General features: G+C 37.9%; 2 protein-coding genes across 3 annotated transcripts; both read left to right on the forward strand.

Moving 5' to 3' along the window:
* Positions 1–270: 270 nt before the first annotated feature.
* Positions 271–2,289, forward strand: LOC129247220 (RNA-splicing ligase RtcB homolog). Its single transcript, XM_054886250.1, has 5 exons — positions 271–648; positions 706–757; positions 819–1,613; positions 1,678–1,842; positions 1,902–2,289. Exons 1-5 carry the CDS (start codon positions 368–370, stop codon positions 2,127–2,129), a joined length of 1,521 nt encoding a protein of 506 aa, XP_054742225.1. The 5' UTR covers positions 271–367; the 3' UTR covers positions 2,130–2,289.
* A 3,207-nt stretch (positions 2,290–5,496) lies between these two features.
* On the forward strand, positions 5,497–19,418 carry LOC129247369 (uncharacterized). 2 transcript variants are annotated; one of them, XM_054886483.1, is made up of 7 exons: positions 5,497–5,727; positions 5,784–6,234; positions 9,746–11,333; positions 13,586–15,225; positions 17,711–17,909; positions 18,006–18,202; positions 18,273–19,418. In XM_054886483.1, the coding sequence occupies exons 1-7, from the start codon at positions 5,674–5,676 to the stop codon at positions 18,821–18,823; spliced, it is 4,680 nt and encodes a 1,559-aa protein (XP_054742458.1). In that variant the 5' UTR covers positions 5,497–5,673; the 3' UTR covers positions 18,824–19,418. The 2 variants fall into 2 exon arrangements, with proteins under 2 accessions (XP_054742458.1, XP_054742459.1); XM_054886484.1 differs by having other exon boundaries at positions 5,787–6,234.
* The last annotated feature ends 3,755 nt before the right edge of the window (positions 19,419–23,173 follow it).

Consider the following 23,173-nt stretch of genomic DNA (forward strand, 5'->3'; position numbering starts at 1 on the left):
ATAATGAAAAACATTAACAATAGCCTCTTGTTATTACATTATAGTTCAACACCGATTATATCAACTCAAGTAGATTATTTATAGTTATTGTCCATTATTATTATTATTATTACCCGTGTAGTTTGCTAAATTTTCTATTGTTATTTTGCGGGTCGGATATAAGTGACTACAGTTCATTCAAAAGCAACTCGTTTACTCGCAACGATTAACCGGTTACCCTTATTATACAAATTGACAATGTAGACTTACTATTGGTCTAGATGGATTTCTTTTCACGGCGTTTAATTTTAAGCAACGTCCGCTCATAATAGAATTTTTTTAGCTTGAAGTATTTCATTCTCGTTCTTATTGGATATCTAAAAGCAAAATGGTTGTGCGACCTTATAATGAAGAATTAAAATATCTTGAGAAGATCAGCGACTGCTGCTGGCGAATAAAAAAGGAGTTTCAGCCGAATATGAAAGTAGAAGGCTGCTTCTATGTAAACAGCCGGCTAGAACGGCTCATGTTAGAAGAGCTAAAAAATTCATGTAGACCTGGAGCCGTTGGCGGCTTTCTGCCGGGTGTAAAGCAAATAGCAAATGTCGCAGCGTTGCCGGGTATTGTGGGGCGTTCCATAGGACTCCCGGATATTCATTCTGGTTATGGGTTTGTAGCTTAAATCCTTATTTTTAACGTATATAAATCCACTTTAATAAATTTCAGATTTGCTATCGGAAATATGGCTGCATTCGACATGAACGATCCTACATCAATTGTAAGTAGAAGAATTATATACAATGTTTAAAATATAAAGTTTTTAAACCTTATCCTTTAAGGTAAGTCCGGGAGGAGTCGGCTTTGATATTAACTGCGGTGTACGATTACTGCGGACAAATCTTTTCGAAAAAGATGTTCAACCAGTTAAAGAACAATTAGCGCAATCTCTTTTCGATCATATTCCTGTTGGTGTTGGTTCTAAGGGTATTATTCCCATGAATGCCCATGATATGGAGGAGGCTCTAGAAATGGGGATGGATTGGTCTCTTCGTGAAGGATATGTTTGGGCAGAAGATAAAGAGCATTGCGAAGAATATGGGCGAATGCTAAATGCAGATCCATCCAAGGTTAGTTTACGTGCAAAGAAACGTGGACTACCTCAATTGGGAACGTTAGGTGCTGGCAACCATTATGCAGAGATTCAAATTGTTGACGAAATATATGATAAATGGAGTGCTAGTAAAATGGGTATTGAGGAAAAAGGTCAGGTATGCGTTATGATACACTCGGGTAGTAGAGGATTTGGTCACCAAGTAGCAACAGACGCCTTGGTTCAGATGGAAAAAGCAATGAAACGTGACCAGATTGAGACAAATGATCGGCAATTAGCATGTGCTCGAATAAATTCACAGGAGGGCCAAGATTATTTGAAAGCGATGGCAGCTGCGGCCAATTTTGCTTGGGTTAATCGCAGTTCAATGACTTTCCTCACTCGACAGGCTTTCGCAAAAATGTTCCATACAACTCCAGACGACCTTGATATGCACGTCATTTACGATGTTTCTCATAATATTGCAAAAGTGGAGAATCATATCGTCGATGGAAAAGAGAAGCAATTACTCGTTCATAGGAAGGTAAGTAGTAAATGATTTATGTGTGTTTGTGTATGCTTTTTGATTCCTACTATAATTGCCTTAGGGATCCACACGGGCTTTCCCACCACATCACCCACTTATTCCGGTGGACTATCAACTCACCGGCCAACCTGTATTAGTGGGCGGCACAATGGGCACTTGCAGCTACGTGCTAACTGGTACCGAGAGAGGAATGCATGAAACATTTGGATCTACTTGCCATGGTGCGGTACGTTAAAATTGATATAAATTTAATTTCCATATATGAAACTCTTTGTAATTCCCCAGGGGCGTGCATTGTCACGTGCTAAATCCCGACGGAATCTAGACTATAAAGATGTACTTGAAAAGTTAGAAGAAATGGGAATCGCTATACGTGTAGCTTCTCCCAAGCTTGTTATGGAAGAGGCTCCAGAATCCTATAAAGATGTGACTGATGTCGTTGATACATGTCATATTGCTGGTATAAGCAAAAAATGTATAAAATTACGTCCAATTGCTGTCATTAAAGGTTAGATGGAAAGGTTAATGGTATAAGGTATATTTATTTGATAATGAAGAAATTTCGTAAAAAAACTTTACAAATTCCTTTAAAACACTTATAATGATGTTTTGCAGTAAATATAAACAGAGTTTATTCGAACTTAATAATAAAACGACACCTAAAAACTATAAACTTAATCAACATTTTTCAAGGGGGGGCTGTTGTTGTAGCAGCATGAAGATTCTCCATACTTACATACGGGGAATCCTGCTGGAGTGACAGTCCTTGGCCGGATATAAATCCGGGTCGTTTCGGTACCGTAGAACCGACTGTCGTGGAAAAGGGGGAGCCTCTTATCAGTGGCTTCTCGCACAGCTTCTCGTTGCGCACTAGTAAAACGGCGTGTAAGATTGCGGTCGTAGTTTTTACCTGAAACAAAAGAAAAATATTGTCTTATTCAGAAGGATTTCCCGCACATAATAGACTACTCTTGTATAAAAATATGAAAAAATGGAACACACAATTAATTATTCAAAAAAAAAAGTGCTTTTTTTCGTTTCTTTTTTTCTAAAAAGGTGTTAAATAACGTTAAAAATTATTTTTTTTGGAATTTTGTTAGTTAATTAGTTGCGCATTTTAATTATCTTTATATAGATTATCGGTTTGAAACTATAACTGGTTTTGAGAAAACGTGTTTCAAAGTTTTTAGAAAGTAGACAGTATACTCACAGCTACATACTGTTACTCAGCTGTACCCTCCCCGTAGAGTATTCCCTCAGCTTCCTTGAAAAAGTGGTTTTGGGCCACTTCCTCCCTAAGCGCGTACGAGCCTCTTTAGTTGCCGCAGTAGCGCGCTTGGCCGCGCGCGCCAGTCGATCGTTATCCATCGAGTAGGCTAACATCTTGCACTGCTGGTCTATTGTCACGTTGAGCGAGTCCATCATCATCAATATGGCAGAGTTGCCTTCGTTATAAACCCCAGCAGCAATATACGTTGCATTGTCCAGGGTTTTCTTTCCAGAATTCAGTTGTTTTGGTGCCATACGCCACACCGTGTCGTTGAAGGATTCGTTGGCATTTTGATGACACACACACTCGCTTTTCACAAGAGGAAAATCCTTGCCATATGGATTAGTTTTTAAAATTGATGAGTACGTTGCAGAATCCCCGTCCCCAATGTAATTTAAATATTTGACTCCAAATTTATGTTCTGACCTTTGAAACATATCGAAGCACTATTCCTGAAAAATTTGCGTTTTGGCGGCCGCGAGGCGCGTTTCGTTGATAATTTACTTCCTTTGATCGTGTTCATGATAGGGATGCTCGATGAACATCGATGTTCGAAAATTTTTCATTCTATACAAAGGCCTTCAATGACAAAAAAATGTACAATGAGCACAAAAGAGGCTTGCTACCTGCTCTAGCCGTATGGAGTGAGCGGCCCGACTCGAGCTCGCTTGACGAGGGACGGTACACAAGCCTGTAACCCCGAAATCACTTTGAATTCCGCTATAAAATTTTAGGGCATATTCTCCTATAATATACATATCTATCGATTGCATTAAAAAAAATCGATTTTTTGAAGCCGACTGATAAGAGGCCCCCTTAAGTGAAATAAATTATAAAAGCGTTGCTCATTTGTGAAATTAAATTTAAAAAAACTTGTTTAAGAATTAGTTTAGTCGGAGACAACTACGGAAAAGTATATTTTTGCTATTCAAAATTGGAACATCGTTATGAGCACTCAATACTAACCTCAGTAGTGGTATGTGAACTGAAAATTCCCAATTTTTATTTAAAAAATATCCAATTAATGGAAAAAGAAGTTTCACGCCTAGTAGTTATCCATGATGTTAAAGCCATCAAAGCAAGGAAGTAACATGGGCAATGGCTGCGTTGATTTTATTAATATATGACCACTACAATCTCAGATTTTCCTACCTCTGTTGCAAACAAACCGCTGGCATATCCCTTATTACGTTATCAAAACGGCTGATCCGTCACCCACGACAGTCAGTTCTACGAAATCGGAACGACCCGGACTTATATCCGGCCAAGGACTGTCACTTAGAAGCATTTTCCGTATATGATTTGACAGTGAAATTCGTTGTCTCCACCTATCATTTCTGTTAACAGACCTTTTTTAGCATTATCTAGAGAAGGTGTAGATGTGGGGTCAAAATTCGTTGGAAACCAATCAACGGTTTGATGTTGATCACACCAAGGATGATAGATAATCAGGTTTGGCAATCAGCTAAAAAAACATAGACTGCAACGAAGCAATATAAGAAGACATGTTGATTTTTTCGTATATCACCAACATAATCTCAGTTTTTTCGCAAACAAACCCTTGTCATGACACCGGTTACGTCAGCTGATTCTTTCAAATTTGCTGAGATCCGGTTGACGGTCTAACCCTACCTCCTGATTTTTTTTACCATGGGCTATACGTAACTTGTGTGTTCCAGCTGTAATAATTGTGGTAGTGTTACTTTTTATGAGATAACATCACATTCTGCACAATGGTAGCGTCAGGCGTTCTGTCAGTAAAATATTGACAATTTTAAGCTCAGAACAAGCTAACCAATCCGTAATTAAAGAACGAGATTTCCCATACACCCATACGCCAAAATCTGAGATTATAAAATAATCTTAGATAATACCATACTTTTTGAGATACAACCCTGTGTTATCGATAACTTTTATTACGAATGTAAGGAGAAACATCAAAATAAGAACTAAATGATATAGACCCCGGCAAAGAAAACAGGTCTGTAAACATAATTCTAATAAAATTTTTGTTAAATATTATGAATTATGGATTCAGTTTACAGAAAAAAGCGTGTGTCCATAAAGGTATTGTCTTCTTATTACTTATTATAAAATGTTATATAAAATTTTTCAACCGCAGTAAACGTCGCTTACGAATTTCTTGTTTATTATTATCAGCCAATTGCCCAATTAAATAAGTTATTTCATTTCTTTGTCTTTTCTTCATATCGTTAATAATAACTAAACAAACCAAAAATACCGAGGTATACCTCCAAAATAATTTCTATGAAGAAAAGCCCTTCGCAGCAGTATTGACAGCGAATTGACAATTTTGCAGGTAATCTGCCATATGTGAACGGGTAGATTAAAATAAATAAATAATTGGTGCGTACACTTCTGTTAGGTGTTTGGCCGAGCTCCTCCTCCTATTTGTTGTGTGCGTCTTGATGTTGTTCCACAAATGGGTAGATTAATTTAGATTTATTGGTAATTAATGCCTATGTGAACGTACTTTTATGTAGCTTATTTATGTTAGACCTTTAGGCGTACAAATAACAACTCTGTCTTTAATTGCATTGGAAAGTGAAGTATAAAATAAAATGTCAATTTTTTCTCGATGCTAAATTCTTTGGTATTGTGAAAATCGTTGTGTGATAAGGAGTGAAATTAAATAAAAACTAAATTATAGCAAAAATAGTTGAGTAAATTGTAAAACTTTAGCAAAGTTATAATGCCTGATGTGCTTGTTACCAAAAAGACAAAGCTTATCAATAGGATTTGAACTCTTATGTATATCACATAAATATGAATGGAAAAGGCAACAAAACAGAAATCCAAAATTATATACAACAGTCTAAGGTGAGAATTGTTAAGTTCGCAGCTCCCAACAGTACCTTATTAAAATGGTCTTTTAGCAGGATGTGCCGGAATCAAGAATTGCTAGTGGTTTGCAACCAGAAAGACGCAGTTCCCGTGTTATACATAAGACTGCGACGCTAAATGAAGAGCAGACACTTCGGAAGAGTATAAATACTTGTGCAGTAACTGACAATGGTGATCTCAAAAATATGCAATTTAGTGACACAGAAAGTGACTTCGCAGGATTTGCTTCGGTATCTAGCTCGATTGGTAATAGATCAGAACGCCATTGCGTATTAAAGAAAAGCGTAAGAAAGTTTCTAGAAAGTAATGGCACCATTGAGTTGGAAAGTTTAAACATGAATAATAGTAAATCTTCACAAGACGGACCAAAAGGAGAGCTTTTCGGAGATTGCAAGCGAGTAAGACTGTCAAATAAAGTAGAAGCTGAACTGCACCCAGCTATGAAAAAGGAGAGGAAAAATTTGAGTGATCCAAAAGAGATTGGTAAGTTATATTCAACAAGCCTATATCTTCTTTATTAGTAAAACTATATATAGTTAAACATGAGAGTGTAACGAGTAACTCTACGTTAGCAACTCCCAATTACGTTGTTGTTGCTCTAACTGCAAACACATTCCCCATATGTTGTTGTGTGAATGCTGTTGGAGGGATAGTGCTGATGTGGGAAGATTGTTGAAGCCTTCCAAAACCCTGTGTAGCCCTACTGTGTACTGAGTGGCGATGTAACTCACAATGGGTTTTGTTGAGATCAAGAAAGCAAGCCGTTTTGCCCCAGAATGATTAGTAGGTTTGGCCCGAGCAGCTTTGTTCTCGTTAAACGTCTATGGGCGCAGAATCGAAGAGCCTTTTCATAGGGTTCATTAGCGGACTGGAGGCAATATATTATGTTACGAACCAAAAATCGCAAGAAAGTGTAAGTCAAAACTAAGAGGTATAATAAACAATATTGTGCTTATATTGGCATATGCCCCAACAGAAGATGCAAATGATGCAGTCAGGAACGATTTACATGTAACTGTAGGAGTTACGTAACAATAAAGCAAGCTACGAAATATCGATCGTAATGAAGGAACTCAATTATAAGATGGGTAACAATAATTTTATGAGATGCGCGGCTGCAGTGACTTCACCAAATAGACACCGACATGGCAAAAGCAACCTCTTTTTGAGTCGCGAGCACAATGTTACCACATAAGAAAATACATTACGATACGTTGGCAAAATACAAATAATTAAATTGATCATGTACTAGTAAACATCAGACGATGATCATCCATACTGTACGTACCCTCAAGCAACCGTGTTGCCGACAGTGATCATTTTCTTGTCTAAGACACAGACTACCTCATATATGAAAAATTACCGGGCTCTGCCATCTCCCACCATTAGGCTACAACACAATAACAGCGGCATGCAGGATCTACGTAGATACGTTTCCACGACAGTCGGTTCTACGTTACCGAAATGACCCGGATTTATATCCGGTCAAGGACTGTCACTTCAGCAGCATTCCCCGTATGTAAGTATGGGGAATGTTTATGCTGCTACAGCAACAACAAGATCTACGCAGATAATCTCGCGACTCTTCTTCGAAGGAATAAGTTCTTACAATTCAACGGGCCCCGCCAGGATAGTGAGTAACTGCATTAGCTTGCCTGGCCTAACAATTTCTAACCTGGAGATTTATGCTATATCTTGCATCAGACTATTTACCCTTTATTATCTCTATTGAAAGAACTACTGAATTTGTTTCCGCGAATCACCGCTCCTACATTAACTTCAACAAAGCGAGGACACCTTCCACGCTCTTCTCACCCCTGCTAATGTGCGCGTAGGCGGATGCCCAACCCGCAGGTCGATGCGAGGGGAAGCTGGAAAGGATCCGGGACATACGCCCCAATTTCCGAGCGGTACCACCTATGCCAGGCCGATCTCGGGATCCTCGAATAAAGGATCTCAGTTTGGAGATTCGGCAACTGGACATCCAACACAAGCAGACTAAATGGGATTGACACCTGAATACCTGCAACTTCACTTCTGGTGTGAGTAAGCTCTGGCCCACCGTAAGGTCCTTATCGATCCCGACGAAGCACAATGACAGCACCCGAAGAGATGCGCGAACATTTTTAGCCGGCAATTTATTTTGCATCCTCCAATCGATAGGTCCAAGCGTTGTATCATCAGACGGATCCACAAACTGCCAAATAATTGTGTACTTGAGGACTCTCAAGCTGTCTTTGGTCAGTCTCATAATTCCCGACAAGTGGAAATCAGGGAGGGTGGAAACCTGGGAAACCTGCAACCAAGCGTGGTCTTATCGTCTGATAACTCTCCCTTCCCCAATAGTGAATAAATTGAAATTGGGGCCCTCCTACTCCCATTATTAAGGAAACACCTGACCCCAGGTAGACGTCAACATTCTTTCCATAAACTGCACAAAACCACCACAGCACTCACCGCCATAAACATACAGATTAATCGCGGGTGATTTAGGTACATGGCGGAAAACTGCGGTAAAACCTCTATGGTATTTTAAAGAATCTGTTTATGTCAAAAGTTTTAAGTTCTACAATATAAACACATCTCTAATGATTTCTAAGTCTAAATTTTGATATTCGTTCATCCAGTGTCAATTGTGAAGGATTTAGTTATAAGTATCCGTTTCTGAGATTGCATTGAAGACTGAGATTCTCAGTCAGTTTCACCTTTGGACCTACAGTTCCAATCTTGAAAATTTGCCATTTTTCTACTACAGCTCATTTTACACTTTTCTGTAATTTAACTTTCATAGAAGAAATCATTTCCTTAAATCCTTCACAATTGACAATCGGTCAACAAATATCAAAACCGCCGCTTTGTCCCGCAAGCGCATAAATGTAAGAATATTTGTGTAGCTACTCGTAACAAACTCTAAATTTTTTATAGATAGGAGGTTGTTGTTGTTGTTGTTGAGGTGGTTGAACATTTCTTAGCTGAAATGCTCCTAATTAGTGACCAGCACCGTTTTAATACCACTATCTCGTGAAATGATGATGATTTTTTTTTTTTTTTTTTTTTTTTTTTTTTTTTTTTTTTTTTTTTTTTTTTTGTTTCCAAGTCAGATCCATTTAGTGAGGTCCAAGAATAGGAGCAAATCCTTTATCTCGATGACTGAGATCTCCTCAATTTGCTGTAGGAAAGGCTTACCGAAGGATCGGAGTCGTGCCCTGGCTAGTCCCGGACATTCACATAAATAGTGGAACAGACTTTCCTTCGCCCCTTCCGCTTGACAGCTTCTACAGATAGGATTGAAGGGTAGATTGAGTCTAGCTGCATGATCCCCTACTTTCCAATGTCCTGTAAGGGTTGCAGTGATCCGTGAAATGTTTGGCCGAGAGCATCCTAACAGGTCATTCGTCCTTTGGATTTTATATGACGGCCATGTGTTTTTTGTTGTAATACATGTAGGTATTTGCTTCCATCTTCTTTCGGCTAAAGCATGATAGTGTGAAGCAATAGATGCTTTTAGTGTGTTCAGTGGGGTGGAAACTGCCACCGCCTCTGTTATGTCTAGTGTTGAGCCCTTTCTTGCTAGCTCATCCGCTATCTCATTGCCTTGTATGTTCCTATGACCGGGAACCCATATCAGGGTAATTTCGAGCCAATGGCTGAGCAGTTTCAGCTCCTCTCTACACTGTAGGACCAATTTGGATGAAATGTAGTTGGAGTCTAAGGCCTTAATAGCTGCTTGACTGTCTGAGAAGATAGCTACTCTTGCACCAACTACCTTGTAGAGTTCTAGGGATTTGCATGCTTCTCTGATCGCTAAAAGTTCTGCCTGGAACACGGTGGCATAATCAGGAAGACGAATTGATTGGGATAGGTTGAGTGGCTCCGAATGGAAGCCAGCTCCCACACCACAGTTCATCTTAGAACCATCTGTATAGATTTCGATAGGAGGTAGTTTGTTCTTTGGATTATAATATTTTACGGTTTGTATAAATATTTCTTCCAGATCATCCTGTCCCCACACCAATGGATCAAATTGTTGAAGTCAACTCGAAGTCTACAACTAGTTCAGAGGCGTATAAAAGGCAAAAAATCAACTCAAAACTCCAACTGCGTTTGCTTTTAAATCAACAAGCACTGCGTAGTAATAGCCATAATAATAAGTGCTCCACAGAAACCACCAGTGACTTTCCAGTCAGTTCCCCTTCAAATCCCCATAATTGGCCTATTCTTCACAAAAATACATTACCTGCCGATATTTTTGAACGAAATCTAGCATTACTAACAGAGCAAAACCCACAAATGTCGCTGGAAGAAAAAATTAATGCTTGGAAATGTGATTTAGATCTCAGTGATGTGGAGGATGTGGGAAGTTTTGATGATCTTTTCAAAGAGCACGAGGAGTTGAAGCAAAAAGTTGTACATGGTAAAAGAAATATGGATGGAAAACCAATTGAGCACCAATATGATTTCACCGTATTTCGTAATGAAGTTTTACCAAGGATCAGTGCTGCAACTACCTTTAAAGAAAAAACGGAAAAGTTGTCAATATCTGGCGCTGCCACTTTAACAGCTCAAAGACGTATGCGGGCGGCTCTAGAATTTGAATGTAAAAAACGTCAACAGCTGGATCTGTTAAGAGAAAAGGGTGCTACAACACCGACGTTTACATCTTCCTCGGAAAATGATGTGCTTTTCAATTCCGTCTCTAAACAAATATTTAACGCAGCCCCAAAAAAATTACGTTGTAAAGGTTCCGATAAAGCTAATAATGTTTCGAATGGACAATCTTTTTGTGACATTTCGATACCAGATGAACCAATACGTCGACATTCTCATTCTGCAATAGAAAACCATCAGACGAATACATCTAAACGACCCCGACCATTACCTGACGAGGAGTCGCTTTTTAAATTATGCCGCCTCAATAAAGAAATAGACAAAATCAATCAAAGAAGTGAAACAAATACGCGGGGACTTATTCAGATGCGTTTTGATTTTGCAATACAAAACAAAAGTCAACACCTGCACGAGAAAAGAAGTCAATTGTTTAAAACACCTACAGTACCATCAAAATACCTTCCGATGCCTGAGCCAATCGCTCTAAAAGTACCCGCGCCCAAGTCAAAGAAAAACATTAGCTTTAGTGGTAATACTAAAAGTGAAAATGCAAAAATTCTATGCCGTCTATCCGACGAGAATGAGATGCCAATGCAAATATCTTGCGCATCGCCACCTGAAGCTGATCGGTCTGACTCTGAATGTTCTCCAAGTCCCAAAACCATTGCATCTGCCGCTACTTGTCATCAACAGCATGAGTTTTGCAATTATTTGGGGTTGACCGGAATGTCCACTGCAAATGCAGTAGCAAATGCTGTGGCCGAGCTAGCAAAGTGTAATTTAACTAGACGCTCTTTGCGTGTCCGTCATTTGAAACACCAAGAGAAGAAAGGAAAGAGTCAAAAGGTAACAAAAAACTGTTCGGACGGAAATGGGTTAGTGCAAACATTAGCGCACGAAATGACAACAACAGATCGCAGCCATGAACAAAGGGAGTTATTGTCGAACCACACAGAAATGTCAGTAGATTTGAGGTGAGTAAAACTTACTGTAAATTGTCATAGTTGTTACCGTACAAAGGAATACTTTATACTTATCATGCTAGCGCTTTTTTATTTACTTGTAAATAATAATAATTACGTGTATTATGGAATATGCAAATCTTGAACTTGCTTTCAGATTTTTTTTATAACCTAGCAATGGCTGCGATTTTTTACGTGCGCTTAAAGTTTGTTTGCAGCAATGAGTGCAGAGTTTTATAAGAAATCAAATCCATTAGAGCATATTTCTAAAGTCAGCATCGAGCCCCACAGATTTGAAAAGAATTGACCTTTTTTCTTATAATTTTATGTAGAATCTGAATATGCTAGGAACAATGTCGAAAAAACCGTTCCATGCAAGTTGATCCGCCGTGATTAGAGCGTACATCCGTTGTCAGATGGTTTGTAGAGCTCCTCCTCCAATTTGTGGTGTACGGCTTAATGTTATTTCACAAATGGGGGGACCTCCGAACGGCAGATGGTTTTTTATGAGAACTTTTTTTATAGCAGAAATATACTCGGATGTTTGTCATTGCTTGCCAGGAGCGACCGAAAAAACCGTTCATTTGGTGGTCCATACCCTCAGTGGGATTTGAACCCGGGTCCTCCCGAATGGTACTCACTGGCAACCATTCGGCTATGGCGGCTACGCTTATGGTTGGGTACAAAGTCTACTTTTTTTTGTCTGTTATGGGAAATTGCCGATAAGTGTGTTTTCTTAGTTTAAGCGCATATATGTACATATGTATGCGTGTAAAAAACAACTAATATAACCGACTTCAAAGGGTATACAAGAGCTTCCAGTGCGAGAGGGGTGTTAGATGAGTGGGTTTAGTGGGGCACGTGAAAAGGTGGTTAGTATCGTGCGGGGTCCCTTCACATGCAGGACCTATGTTTAGTATGTCGGGGCCAATTCTGGATAAGCAGGAGTTTAACCTGCTACAGTATCCAGAAAGTAATTGTGCCATTCCCATGGCAGTCGGTTCTACGTTACCGGAATGACTCGGGGTTTTCCCGACCAAGGGCTGCCGCTCCAGTAAACTAGCTCTGTCTAATGAACCGTTTATCATATACAAATCATCAGCAGTATTGCTTCTGAAGTAATGAATTAACCGATTTGAAGAGTTCGAAAATGTTAATGTTAATAAAGAGCCAGGCAAGGAAGGCAGAAGGTGGTCATTCCAAAAAAACTCAGACAGGCCGATAGTCCAGCTGCTTGGTACTATTCAAGGGCATTAAAATGCCGAATGCCATTATCCAGAGCAGATTGGATTCGGGTATCTATGATATTAGGGAAGCAAAATCGTGGAAGCACCCACGTGCCTGCTATTGAAGGAATGGCACGTAGAAATCCGTTTAAAAGGGACTAAAGAGAATTTGGAGCAACGTAATCTTCACAGATGAATCAACTTTTTTAGGTTTGGCTGTTACAATAGAGCTTGATAAAAAAAACTGCATGTTCCTTCAACGAACAGTAAAACGTCGCAATGTAAGAAGGTCCATGTGTATAACTTTAATGCCGCAAATATGTTAAAAAAAAATAATGAATCACAAAATAATATTATAATTGGATCCAAAGCGCTTTAAAAGTCATTGAGCTGACAACTTTTTTGAAGAAGAAAAAGCCAATCACACCAAAAAATCTGAAAGAACATCAAATCAAGATTTTCGACAGGTTTTCAGGTAATTTGGTGCGATGAGACCAAAAATAAATCGGCTTCAATCTGATGGGCGATCATGGTATCGGGCAAAGGAAACGAGATCCCACAAACCCATGCCAACTATACGGTGCCAACTCCCACACACCTTAACTCTACCGCCGGCAAACTTCCAAGTGGGCTTAACGTGCCGTGACTCGAAGGAGTTTCCTGGTTTTCGCCAAGTGCACTCCCTTCTATCTGACCACAATTAATTTTTATTTCGTTCGAAAACATGATTTTCCAGTCCTCCAAGGTTCAATTTGAATGGGCCCTAACTAGATCTAGCCGCAGCTTCTGGCGGGACCAAGGACCACTTCATCGGATATTGTCGCCGTCCAAGTTTGTACGCCAACAGCACGGGCTGAGGTACTTATAAAGATCACCGTCTTTGTTCTTACAGGAATTTTATTAGTAGTACTTCATGTTGAAAGACACTTTAACACAGAATTTTTCTACGACATGGTTTTTTGCTTGGTTAAAATTTTGCAGCAAAGCTATGACTATGTTTATACATTTTTTAATACTTTTCTTTTGGTTTTATTTCAGCGAAAGCAAGTGGCAACTCATAACCGAAGAGAGAACTAAAAATCTCACGCCCATTGCTGGTGAAGTTGCCATTGGAAAGGAACCAGAAATAAAAATCGTTTGCAAAATTTCTTCCAATGTCGACAAGGAAGAAGCCAATTGCGCCGAATCGGTTGCAACACCCATACGTCAAACACTGTTGCGCCATTTGAAGCAAAAAGCAGTAAATTCAAATGATACCTCAACCTGCCCACGTTCATCGATTAGTGATGTTTTTGATGGCGATGAAATAAGCAGCAATCCAACACCAAATATATTACAAAAAAATGATAAGAATATGCAATCTAAATATCGGCTTTCACCAACACAAATCAGTACATGCTCATCGTTAAAAAATACCACGACTTCTAAAAGTGCAGAAGATCATGATTGTATCAAATTGCAACTACATGATAAGTTTAAAAAATACTTAGAAGCATCACGTAAAATTAAACCCAGCATTTACATTGTTCAAGCTCTGCATAATCCCGAACCTGGACAATGCTCACAACGTGAAAATAATTGCTTTGTAGATGTAAAAGTTGAAGGGTCATTGGAAGAAAAAAAAATGTTGAGTATTCAATCAGTAAATAATCTAAAAGCCGCGAGCATACCAAAACATAGCGAAAAACTGCAAAGTAAAGGGGAAAATGACAATAATGCTGAAATGAAAGAAAGAGAACTGTTACGATCAAAAACACTTTCAAAAAAGAAGAAAAAAGAGCACTTGCGCAAATTGTTGGCTGTGGCTACACCTTGGCATAAAATAAAAAATCATCGCCAACTTCGGAGCCGTAAAATTTTACTGGTAAAAAGAATAAGATCAACATCAAACACAATCAAAAAATCTGTGAAAAAAACAATTAAAGTCGGCCAATTGGAGCCCTGTAGTGTAGTTTCATCTTCAAAAAGTGAAATATCTAATATAAGTAGTTCAAAATTAAGAAAAGAAAAGTCTCAGGGACATAAAAACAGATATACACGACTTCATAGAAGTAGTATAAAATCTAGGGGCACAATATTGCCTGCTGATGATCCACGAACTTCAAAAAATGGTCTTACATCGCCGGTACGAAAGCTGCACGCAAAGCCCCAAATAGTTTTGCCAGCGAACGCGTCAAATAATGTAAAATTAGATTCCCAAGTATCAAACCATGAATGTGAAACTGTTGTTGTATCTTCGACAACCAATAGTTATGATGAGGCGATGTTATTCAAATTAAATAACAGCCCTAGTCAAATATCTCGCGAGCACAAAGCAGTTCAAAATAATGCATCTTATGCTACTTTAACCAAAGATCGTAGTACCCAAAGTGCGCCCCCATTGGGTATACATTTTCTAAGTACACCAAGCAAACAACTTCCGAATCCTGTAAAAGCTATTAATGGTGAAGTCGACTATATTTACTATGAAATGGATGTGCTTATTGTTGTTCAAGAAAAGTTGGTGAGCTTTTGGAAATATTTTAAGCTTATTAATGCATTAGTTGGAACGCAGGATTGCGAAAACTGTTCGCATCGGCAAATTGGCAATGGGGACTTATACCTGCCTTCGTATCCTTCTACGGGTGATGTAGCACCCCAATGGCTACCGTTAGGGGAGTGTCGTCGCCTTGTCGCCGGTGAGTTTAAATATATGAACAGTTATATAAAATTTATATTTATATGACTATGAACTTAAAACTTGAAATTTTAATCAATTTAAGGGATAGGGGTAGTCAAAGGCCGGGAAAAATGATGATTTTCAATAATTTTTTTTTTACTAGTCAATTGCTTTATTTTACAAAAATAAAAACATAGCATTAATACATCATGTTTCGACTTGACTTTAGCAAAATTTCAAAAATACAAAATTAATAATTGCAATTAAAAGTTATCGCTGTTTGTGTGAAACCTGTTTTTCCAGAAGTCCCTTGTGGTGATCAGCACAAGTCCATGGAAATTCATCTAAAATCAATCAGACAAGAGAAATTAGTTTTATTAATAGGTCTATGAATAAGTTCGTGCGGTTTTTTTGAAATTTGAATTTCGGATCATTCCCATGGCTTTTAAACGTTTGGAAATGGTTGATTGATCAACTCCCAAAGTTTTTGCAACCTCTTCTTGCGTTTGAGCCGGATCTTGATCGAGCAATTCCTCCAATTCGGTATCCATGAACTTTGGCGGCGCACCCTCGCGTTCTTCGTCTTCCAAGCCAAAATCACCACTTTTAAAGCGTGCAAACCACTTCTGGCACGTTCGCTCAGCTAGAGCATGCTCACCATAAACTTCCACCAAGATACGATGACTTTCGGCTGCTTTTTTCTTCATATTAAAGAATTCCCCGCAAAAACACATTATTTGGCACGAAATTCGACATTTTCAAGTGTGGTAAAAATATTGTTGTTTACGCTTCAAATAAAAAACTTATACTGACGTTTGTGCCTTACGACAGTAGCTCTCCAATGAATGTTTGGAAATGTGGATCGATGGAATAATAATCAAGTTACGCCATCTGTTGTAAAACCGCACGAACTTATCCATAGACCATTAATAGATAATCTTGTGCTTCGGTCCGTTTTTTTTTTTCAAAACTAACAATTTGGTGGCCTCAGGAAATATTTTTCAGAGAAAAAAAAACGGCAATTAATTGTTTAAAAAAGTCGACATTTTTGAGAAAAAAAACATCCCAGTAACCTTGCTCGCCAGGCAAATATATAATCGTATCTACCAATCCCATACACATACCGCGTGGCATTATTAAATGCCACATTAAGTTTATGGCAGGATGTGGAGTCAAGTTTGCTGAATACCAACGGATAAACGTTGGGTCCGAATTCACTTACTCAATCACCTTCATGTCTTCAGCCACCTTCTTCCGATGAAGTTCTTTAAAGCAATTCAACTCTCTTGCAACGAGTCGAACAGCCACGCGTCTCATGCCCAATTGATGGTATAAAATATTGCGAATTGATTCGTGACACACGCTAAGGTCACAAGCTATCTCCCTCAAACTTAAATTATGGTTTTCCAGCACCATTTCCTTGACTTTGTCGACGTTTTCATCCGTCGAAGACGTTGATGGGCGACCAGATCGGGGCAAATCTTCCACGACTTCTCGGCTCTCTGCAGAAGCCTTATACCACTTGTACACCCGTGTTTTTGATAAAGCACACTCGCCATAGGCTTTCCGCAACATTTTTAACGATTTGGCACACGTAATCCCGTTAAAAACACAAAATTTAAGACAAATTCTTTGTACGATATTTTAATCCATAATGAAAATCGCAGAGCACACCTGCGGTTGACTGATACTCGTATAATTAAATGCCAAAAACAAGCTAATTGACAGATCACGCTCAAACTCTGCGACACTATAGAGGACAGTTGTACCAACATTCCAGCAAAAAAAATTAGATATGTAACACGCGCTTTTTAACCGGACATTTTTTTGACTGAATGTATATTAATTTTTCAAATCAAACTTTTATTCCTCATGATACAACAAAGAGCATTTTGCAATTTTTTGGCATAAACTTGACTTTGACACTTTTCGTAAATTGATCAAGTAGCACTTGCCACATCATAAAAATATTATTGCTTTGAAAATTTCAAGGCGCATTCATTAAAGGTGGGGGCACTACACGAACAACAATGTTTTGTTCATTTGGTTGTCACGTCACCTATAGTTTATTATGCAAGTTAAGGTGCTCCCTTCAGGGAGCACCAAAAAATTAAAGTTGGGGGCCAACCACTTGGGCCCCTTTTTCATACTTACTCCTATTTTCCAATCCAGAGCAAGTAAAAATCTGTTGTGGTTACCTTCAGCCCAGAACTTGAAGTGCCTTGACAATTTATTATTATACTTAAGCTAAGCCTAATTCTTAATCTAACATAATGCTGACATAGCGGTTCACACGGTGCAGCGGCGGTTATATACTAACGCTGCTGCGCATATGTCATCGGATACGCATTGCTAGCGTATTGCAGTCAGGTAGCTGCCTTAACTTGCACTTAAATATGTACAAACAAACAAACAGATACAAACAAGTAAATTCTGATTTGAATAGTTTCTTAATACATGATCTTCTTAGTATAATATTCTAAAATGCTTATATCTTATTATAGATATGGAAATTTCAACTTCATACGCTAATCGAATTTGCATACACAACTCCATACCGATTTACGTCGAAATGCGCTGCTGCGAGCTATCACATGAGCGACGGGATTGTAACCTCCTCTCAATATATATTAATATATACTATTTTAATGACGAAGATATGGTCGCTAAGATGCATTCAATACAACTTGATGCGGTGCAGTGGTAAGGCAAATGCTTCAATTTGAAAAATTACCAAAAATACCATATGTTACATATTTACAAATATATATTTTACAATAAAAAATATATTTTTTTTAGTTTGCCCTCTGATGTCGTCTACACCACAATAACTGAGTCACGATACTTTGTTATGTCTTGGCCACAGGAAAATATATTGGGTAAACCTCGCTCAGGTCTCTGCAAGTATTCTTTAACCCCCAATTTGGATACTTTAGCGAGTATACGGGACTTCAAGCACATGAGACATTGCATTCGCTATCTCGAGTGTACCGCAGGTATCTATATTCGAATCTTTAATTCTTTTCTAGTTTTTTGTTCTAAAAGAGTGTTCTGCTCCTGAAACAGATGACAAACTGATCGGCTTTGGGGAATCACAACTAACCATATGGGACCATCGTAGCGGCGATGTGTTGATGAACTATGATTTCAATATGAAGCTGGGCCAGAACTTGGGTTCCATATATTACCCAAGCTTAGAAATTGGGCAAAATAGTATGCTGGTATTATTTCAATATATAAAAAAAGTAGAAGAATCCGAATTAGCTGAAGTGTTTGCTATCGCTTGTAGTGTGTCACACACAACCCCGTCACATCGTATTCTGAAGCGTCTTAAAACGCCTAGTTTAGCTTTTAAGTCAATACAAAGCGCGATAAACACCGGTGATAATATAGTAATAACTGCGAAAAATGATGAAGAAATGTGGATAAATTGCGCGGACGCAACCACCATAACAAGAGTGCCACCTCAATATACCAGACGTTTCTATGCGCGAGGAAGATCGCAAATTATTGAATTGACCTGTAAAACCCTTACAGTCGACTCGTTCGCAAATCACGTATTAAGATTGGCCGCAAATCCATCGTTTAAAGATGATAAAGTGAAGTGTGATGTGTAAGCGTGCAATGACGACAGATTTGAAAGGCGTCGACAAATGCGACAAGTAGAGAATTTTAGATTTTACATTTAGCTCCATAAAAATATTCTTGGATATGAAACTTTCAAAATGCGAATATGTAAATTTTACGAAAAAATTATAATTTTATAACCCGAATAAGTGTAAAAAAGTGGATAACTTTTTTTGGTTGCTTGTTTGTTCAAAAATTAGTTCACCCATATCTCTACGGGCGATCGTTCGTATTTTGATATTCAAATCAAGATTGCCTATTAGAAATAAATGTCAAATATAGATGTGTGGAAAAGAGTTACCCAACACTGTTTTATTAATTAAGTGAATTTCACGTGTTTCCGTTTTTCCCCTTCTTCAAAAAGTTATTTTAATATCTTTTAATTATTTTTTAACGTTATTTGGCACAATTTTACGTATCAAAAATTGAAATTGTTTGGGGCGATTTCTTTTGATGAAACGAAATGACAGTTAATCGGTAATGAATAATTTTCTGTGCAGACATTGGGTAATGAAGCAATTAATGAAATTGATATTCCCGTCCACAATATCTGGATTATAGTGAATATAAATTTGAAATATAATATAATATAAAATGTAAAATGCCTGACTCTGAACTGAATATGGGGCATAAAAATATTTGCTAAATACATTTATTAGATCTAAACTTCAAAAGCAACATTTATTACGAAAAACAGTGCCGATCACAAAAGCAACAGTGCTGAGCGTATTTGTTAGTAAAATTTTGCCCAATGCGTAAATAATAAATGCACAGTCATTTATTAAAACTTTATAGTATTTACTATACATCTTTTTAAAAATTTTGGCATCCTTGTTAGAATTTCCATTTAGCTTTTTAAAAATAAGCCTTTAATTAAATATGTTAAGAACATCCACCATAACAATGTATATTTTACATATTAGCTTTTTTTTTGTTAACTTAGCTGTTACATATCTCGTATCAACAAATGTTCAATGAATTTGAAATATTTATACATGTTACAAATACATTTCCAAAATGTAGATGGTTTTATTTATTTAGTGGGAAAATGTTTGAGGGAAAATGATATAGCCTGGAATGGGGTTAAACCACTTAAACAGTCCTACGTTCATCATACCAGCAATAAGCCTTATTATGCCAGTAATAAATTCGAAGATAACAACAAGCACCCAAATGTATTTCCGTCATCAAAAAGCTTCCTAAACTGACGCTCACGGGCCGCGTAACAGTTTAGACCTCTGTAACACATCCGGAGAAAAATATAAATGTACACTAATTTACCCAAAGATTATAAACAACGTTCAGCGTCTACTTCTTTATTGACGAATTAATCACATAAGTGAAGCGTAGTTTTACTCGGCATTCTTAAGGGGGGAGCCTGCTTTAGAGGCTTCAAAAAAACGATTTTTTTGTGGATTTTTTTAGGAAGGAAAGAAATATTCGATTGAAACGAAACTTTCTGGTTTTATTGTTATATATTTCAGCAGTCTTCTCAAATTTTTTCATTAAAATATATGTCATATTATGCCTGGTACAAGCATTTTGCCGAGGCGCCTCGGGTGTGCATGTGTCGTGCGGCGGGGAAGATGCAGGTCGCAATTTTCATCTGAAACCGAAAACCCAAAAAGTTTTTATTTTGGTATAGTACGAGTATAGCTGCTAGTTACACCAAGAAAATTAAACAAAAAGTGAGAAAGTCAACAATTTTTCAATAAATAAAAAAAAATTAATTTTTTTGGAAAAACAGATTCACTTTAGATTGTTTAAAAAGTGGGTTAATCATAACTTTCTTAAGGTTTTTTAGGTTCAAGTAGAAGAGAATTTAATTCCGAATACAATCAATGTTATCTCGTTTCAATAGGACGTTTAACTTTATCCCTATCTTTCCCGCCATTTAGAGAAAATCGCAAAAATAAAAAACCGAGAAATCGCACTTCGAGCGATCCGGCCGGACGTACTCGACGCTTGCTCACAATTTCTTCTGTAACTCCGAAAATATTTTGAATTTGCTTCTGAAATTTCGAAGACGCATTCTTGGATAGTTTGAGAAGACATTTATGCAAAAAAAAAATCGATTTTTTGAAGCCTCTAAAGCAGGCTCCCCCCTTAAGACAATCGGGATTATCACCTTGATCAAAGAGTTCCCGAAACAACCGCCAGGAGACGTTCAACGTCTACCTCTGCTCGTTTTTCCGATTTTTTATAGTTTTAAAAATGGATTTGAATTTACAACAACGTTAAAATTTTACGTTAAAATGGATTCAATGGTGCGAAAACCTTAGAAATGTTGGGAAACTGTTTCGGTAATGACACTATAAAGAAAACAACCGTTGACGAGTGGCATGAACGCTTCCATCGTTCCCATCGAGCATCACGAACGTAGTGGCAGGCTGTCGACATCGAAAACTGTTGAAAACGTCAATAAAGTGAAAGAAAAGTTAATCAATATCGGCAAATTGATCATCCGAGAGCTGGCAGAGGATTTGAACATTGCTTATGGAGGCGTTCAGGACATTGTTCTCAATGATATGGGTTTGCGCCGCATTGCTGCAAGGTTGGTCCCAAAGGGCCTGAATTTCATGCAAACAATGGGATCGCGTTGATATCGCCAAAGACGTGATTTCCAAGGCCGAATCCCAGCCAACATTCATCAGACGCATCATTACTGGAGACGAGTTTATGTATGAGCCAAGACCAAATGAACCAAGACAAAAAAAGAAAACACGTCGTTTTCAGTCAAAAAAGGAAGCGATTCTTATGGTTTTTATGTAAGTTATGTGGTATTGTACACCACGAATTCTTGTCAGAAGATCAGACAGCTATGGGCTATGAGATATTGGGCGTTATGAGACGCAATTCGCCAAAAAATAAAGGATTTGTGGGAAAACAACTAGAGGATTTTGCACCATGATAACGCACCGTTGCACAGTGCCATCATTATCCGTGAATTTTCGACCGAGAGCTGGACCAAACGCTGGCATAATAGCGTTGCAGTTGAAGGGGAGTACTTTGAGGGCGATAATAATACTTTTGAGGAGTAGACTAATATTTTGATTTTTCCGCATTGACTCGCTCAACTACAACGAAATAAAAACCATTTTGATTTGCCATTTTGATGGTTCGCGAAATAGGTATTTCCGCACACTATTAAGTACGAAATCTAGACAAAGTAATCGTAGCCGAATGGTTGGTTCGAATCCCCGTGCATGAAACATCAAAATGATAGAAACAGTTTTTTTCTAATAGCTGTTGCCCTTAGGGAGGCAAACTTCCGAGTGTATTTTTGCCATGAAAAATCCCGTCATAAAAATATCTACCGTTCGGAGTCGGCTTGAAACTGTAGGACACTCCATTTGCGGAACCACATCAAGAGAATCCACAAATAGGAGGAGGAGCTCGGCCAAACACCGAAAAAGGGTGTAAGCTCCAATAATATATTATATTATTATTTTTGTGTAAAATTTTTGCACAAATGGTTTAAATAAAATTGTCTTACGTACGATCTTTAGCTTCTTGGCGATACTACGACCACTATCATGCCCGTCAACTTCGATTATTTCTGTGATTTTATTTAAACGGAACCGACGAAACCGAAATTGCACCTAATTAGCTGTTACAGTATCGGCAAGCGGATAAGGTGATCGGGCCGCCTGCAAAAGTAAAGCTCAAGGCGGGAACAACACCAATTTTTGCGCAAGCACGCGAAATACCAGTGGTGCTAAAATAAGTGTATGCCAAGGAAATGGAGCAAAAAATTCAATCTGGGTTTTACAAGAGCGTGTAGCATTCAGAATAGACTTCAACAACACATGTAATTGTGAAAAATGGAGATATTCGCATAACCGAGCCCGGAGTTTTCAGAGGTGTCCGGACTCGAGAGTAAAACCGAATTATATGAACTAGACATAATTGGAAAGGGCCCGCATTTGCAATTTTCCCCCGGGGCCCGGATATGCTTCTACGGCCCTGATGTACATACATATTTATTATACAAGGAAATAGATTATGACTATTTTAACACTCAGCCCTCTAACCTGATTTATTTAATTGATAAATAAAATTCTTTTGCTACGTAAATACAACTTTTTATAAATATATATGTAGTTAAAATTATATTTGTATATATAAATTTATTTCTTTAACTTTGGAATGCAATCAAATTCCTACCACCTTTGCCTTTGCCATGCATACAAATTGTATATGTGTATGTAAGCACATGTGAATTTTGTATACCTTGCATTGACATGTATTACAGTATTTTAAAAGAAAAAGTTAAACATATTTTTTTATTAAAATAATAATTAATTAATTGAATAACAAGTTGTATATGCATACATATG

This window comes from Anastrepha obliqua, chromosome 5 (assembly GCF_027943255.1).
Source record: "Anastrepha obliqua isolate idAnaObli1 chromosome 5, idAnaObli1_1.0, whole genome shotgun sequence".
NCBI lineage: Eukaryota > Metazoa > Arthropoda > Insecta > Diptera > Tephritidae > Anastrepha > Anastrepha obliqua.